The 4,748-nt window shown below is 34.8% G+C and overlaps 1 protein-coding gene across 2 annotated transcripts; it reads left to right on the top strand.

The window, feature by feature from the left end:
• The first annotated feature begins 1,157 nt into the window (after nucleotides 1–1,157).
• On the top strand, nucleotides 1,158–3,648 carry LOC145107592 (E3 ubiquitin-protein ligase SIS3-like). Of its 2 annotated transcripts, none has more exons than XM_079044493.1 (10): nucleotides 1,158–1,428; nucleotides 1,534–1,572; nucleotides 1,659–1,725; nucleotides 1,821–1,894; nucleotides 1,974–2,112; nucleotides 2,198–2,290; nucleotides 2,363–2,428; nucleotides 2,526–2,648; nucleotides 2,949–3,062; nucleotides 3,160–3,648. In XM_079044493.1, exons 1-10 carry the CDS (start codon nucleotides 1,400–1,402, stop codon nucleotides 3,508–3,510), a joined length of 1,095 nt encoding a protein of 364 aa, XP_078900619.1. In that variant the 5' UTR covers nucleotides 1,158–1,399; the 3' UTR covers nucleotides 3,511–3,648. The 2 variants fall into 2 exon arrangements, with proteins under 2 accessions (XP_078900619.1, XP_078900621.1); XM_079044495.1 differs by having other exon boundaries at nucleotides 1,974–2,040.
• Nucleotides 3,649–4,748: the final 1,100 nt, after the last annotated feature.

Raw genomic sequence — 4,748 nt, forward strand, 5'->3', positions numbered from 1 at the left:
TTCGGAATAACAACCTACTTTAACATTTACATATCAAAATAGAGTATAGTCAAATATTAAACTTTTGGTCGTTACATTCTCTCATTTTCTTTTCTTTTCTCTCTCCTCTGAAACACATATAAATCAAACTTAAGAACTCCAAAAATCGATATGGGTTTGCATTTTGTTCTTAGTTCTAAAAATCAAACTCGAGAACTCAAAAAAATTAGGTTTGTTGTTCTCTCGATTTTATATTATAGTTTTTGTTTCCAGAATCACAAACTCAAGAACTCCAACGTGATTTTAGGGTTTGAATATGTGTTCGATTAGGTTTGAGTGGTTTGACTATGGGTTTGAAGTTAGAATAGATACATATTTGAAGCTTGAATAATTACAGTTTTACGGGTAGATTTCGAAATCCAAAATCTGAAACTTTGAACATGATTTTAGGGTTTAAATATGGGTTCAATTTTAAGGTTTGAAGCTTGAACAAATCTTCTATGGGTTTTGAAACCTTAAACATGAACGATTTTAAAGGGTTCAATTCGATTTTTTAATCTGAAGCTTGAAAAAGAACGATTTTTGGGTTAAACAAGAACGACTTATGAATATAATGAGTTTTTTAAAGAGACGAACACGACACAAGAAGAGAAGAACACAATAAGGCTTTTCGTTTCTAAAAGATAAACACGATGAACATGATGAAGAACATTCAAACATGTTCGGAGAAGATAATCGAAAAAGTCTAAAATGATTGAAAAACTCATATTTGGCCGGAAAATACATCAGAACCATCCAAAACCCAATATATCCGGTCATATTTATACTTTTTTTTAGCAGTTTTAACAAATTCAATAATATATTGAGTACAAAAATAAGTTAATGACTAAATATGTATAAAATATAAAATTTGATTACCATTACGAGTCATTTAAAAAAAAAAAAAATTTGGGTTTTGACTTTTAACCAAAAACCTTTTTAAATTCCAAAGTCCAAAACAAATTTACGTTTTGTTTTTTTAATATAAATTGCTCTTGAACTTTACTTTAAGAATAAAAAACCAACTATCCTTTAATTTTTTTTTCATATTAACCACCGAACTTTACTTTCTTGCTTTTAGCCCTTAACAGTTAACATCGTCCCAGAAATTGCTTTCGGGTTGTTGCTCAAAAACCGCCGTTACTTTATGTCATCCAAAATCCGTTAACTTCTTCGCAATTTCATCTCCACATTTCTCTCAAACATCGTGGCACTGGCATCTACGGCGTTTGCTTTACTCCTTTCTCAGTCTCCATTCTTCCAAAATCGGGTGAAATCGTGCCTTTTTCATCCTCGGATTTAAAGCTTTTACGTCAACAAATTATAGTTCAGTTAGTACTGAAGTAAAAGCTAGGGTTTTGTAACTTGATTCGTCTTCAGAATGACTCTCAGGGGAGCAGATTTTAAGTGGTTCGTTTTCATAACCTATCTTCGCATACTTTACTTTCAAAATTCATCATTTTTTTTTTTTGTAAAATTCCTGATTTCTATGAGTTCTAACTCCGAAATTTGCAGGTATGATGGGTTTTTCCTAGCGATGCTTGCCACTAGCATGTATCCTTTCGCGATATATAATCTTTTCCTTTTTTTATACTCGTTTCCGTTTTCATTTGTTGATCCTTGACGACTGTAACTATTAGAATTATCATTGCGATCAATTGGAACCATTACCATCTCTGTACGCACCCATTGCACATATGGATTGTGGTACGTGATTTCCAAATTAAACTCTCGATCTTCCTCCTTTTTTCGAATTCATTCATCTTAGCACAATTCATTCATGTTGTCCTTGTTTGAAATAGGTCGATTACTCTACTGTTTTTGTGTTCCGGCTCTTGATGTTTGTGGACAATGGACTTGCTTCAGGATTGGGATTGTAAGTTGTTCTTGATCATATCTTCAAATTGCTAATAGCTTCATAGCTCATAGTTGCTATTTCAAATCAAATGACATAGGGATTTTGGGCGACAACAGAGACATGCTCGTTTTTGTGGAAGAGTGGTGGTTCTCTCCATTCTTTGTGTATTGCTTTATCCTTTCCTCTGGGCATGGACCATTATTGGATCTCTATGGTTTAGTAGTGCAAGAGATTGTGTAAATATAATCTTTTATTTTCTTCAACTATTAGTTTCAAGTGAAAAGTTTTGATGAAAAGTTTTTGTGCAAATCATCATTACAGTTGCCTGAAGAAGGTCAGAAATGGGGTTTCCTTATATGGTTGCTTTTCAGCTACTGTGGACTCATCTGCCTTGCTGGAATGTCCATGAAAACCGTATGCTTCATAAAACACCTCAAAGACTTTAATTTCAGTTTGATATTCTTATAACATCCATCTATTCTACAGTGGTTAAGAAGAAGACAAGCTCATTCTTTACGTGCTCAACAAGGGATTCCTCTTTCAGAATATGGGGTACGTACGTGTACCCTTAGTTTAGATATATCATTTTCACTTCATTTTTTAAGCTTACTCAAGATTTATGAAAATAAACGAAAGAAATGTGTTGTAGGTTTTGGTTGATATGATTCGTGTACCTGATTGGGCATTTGAAACTGCTGCTGGCCAAGAAATGAGAGGTATGGGTCAAGATGCAGCTTCATATCATCCAGGACTTTACTTGACTGAACCCCAGGTAATAATAAATTACATCTCTCAGGGTTATTTTGGAAAGAAAATCTAATACTGCTAGCGTGGACTGTTTGATATGCCTCTTGCTTGCTGAGTCTGGTAAGAGGCTGGGTCTGACTCGGTCAGATTCAGACTGTTTCATACCACAATTAGAATCCTCTGATTCGGTACTATAATCTCTGATATGCCTCTTACTGGGTCTGATAAGAGGCTTGGATTCATATCTGACTCAATCAGCAACTATCAAACAACCCTTACTGTGTATCTCTTATCTGAAAACAAACTTTGTAATTTGGGAAATTAGAGAGAAGCAGTGGAAGCACTAATCCAAGAGCTTCCAAAGTTCATGCTGAAAGCCGTTCCCACCGATTGTAGCGAGTGTCCAATTTGTTTGGAAGAGTTCCATGTAGGCAACGAGGTAATCTTACATTTCTTTACCCATAATAGCAACCTACAATTTGTTTATTTTTTTTTTTTTTACTAATGATAATAATATGTAACAATGGTATTGTCAGGTGCGTGGGCTTCCATGTGCTCATAACTTCCATGTGGGATGCATTGATGAATGGCTTAGATTAAATGTGAAATGCCCTCGATGCAGATCTTCTGTATTTCCAAATCTTGACCTAAATGCCCTTCCCACCATCCCTGCTGACCCCGATGGGTCAACTGTTGCAACCACCCGTTACATGAGGAGGAGTGAGCCGTCTAGCCAGAGTTATTTGTTGCGAATGCAAGGTTTTTTGCGACCGATTCGCATGGGAAACGCGGATTCCGGTTCCGATAGTGCATTGGAAACAGCAGAAAATGGAGGTGTGTCATCTGATGATAGTCGGAATCGGAATCGGAATGATAACTCTTGCTAATAAGTTGAGTCTTAAAGATTGGGTCATTAACAATGTAGGTGGTTAGAAACTGCAAATATATATTATATATGTATTAACAAGAAATCACTTTTGGAGGAAACTCGTTTGAAATGAATAGACTTGTAAACATCTTTTTTTTGGGGGGGTGTTTAACTAGAAAATGGAGGTGTGTCATCTTTTTTTTTTTTTTTTTTTTTGAACTGAATAGACTTGTAAACTGGTTTTGCAAAAACTAAGTTCTAATAACTGTCATAAATCGGATAGAAATTATCGAATCTTTTTATATTAAAAACCGGTTTCATACTGATCGATTTTCAAACTAGTTCGGTTCGGATTAAATATCCGGTTTGGCCACCTCTAAGTTTAACACTAAGGATGTCAATGGGGGCAAACGGGACGGAGATTGCATTCTCCGCCCCCGCCCCCGCCCCCGCCCCCGAATACCTCTTATTACCCGCGCCCCTGCCCGCGTTTTCCCGTCCCCGATTGATTTTTGGGCTACTTTCTTGGGTAACAAATAATATTTATAGCACAATTTTATATGTTACAAACAACTTAAAAACATGTTTTTTATTGAATTTTGGCACGTCAAAATCATGTTATTGTTTATTATATTTATATAATTAATGTGTAAATATATATAATTTATTAACGGACCCCTATTGGGGTGTTGGGACAGGACTGCCCACCCCCGCCTCCAAATTAAAACGGGGGTTAACATTGGCACTGTCCTTACTCCCGACCCCAATTATTTCAAACAAATACCGTCATACGGGACGAGGACCCCACATGACTTTTTGGCATCCTTATTTAACACAACAAATTGAAAGCATCATTATGGGCCTGATGAGAGGTTGAACCCATTTGAGTTAGACGTACACAAAATCAGGCTTTAACCGGTCCAGGCAAAACCAGTCTCGGGCCTAAGATTCTCTCAAAATTCGGTAACTGGCCTAACCGGTTCTCGACTATATATATATATATATATATATATATATATATATATATATATATATATATATATATATATATATATATATATATATATATATATATATATATATACCAAAATGAGTTTGCGAGAGGAAATCATTATTCATTTGGTTTACATTTTCTAGAGCCAAAACTATCAAATTCAGATTATATTATAATTATTAAAGCATTTAATACAAATTTCAAATAAGGTTTTATATATATATATATATATATATATATATATATATATATATTAAATACCA

This window comes from Lactuca virosa, chromosome 4 (genome assembly GCF_052849685.1).
Source record: "Lactuca virosa cultivar CGN04683 chromosome 4, Lactuca_virosa_CGN04683_v6, whole genome shotgun sequence".
Taxonomy (NCBI): domain Eukaryota; kingdom Viridiplantae; phylum Streptophyta; class Magnoliopsida; order Asterales; family Asteraceae; genus Lactuca; species Lactuca virosa.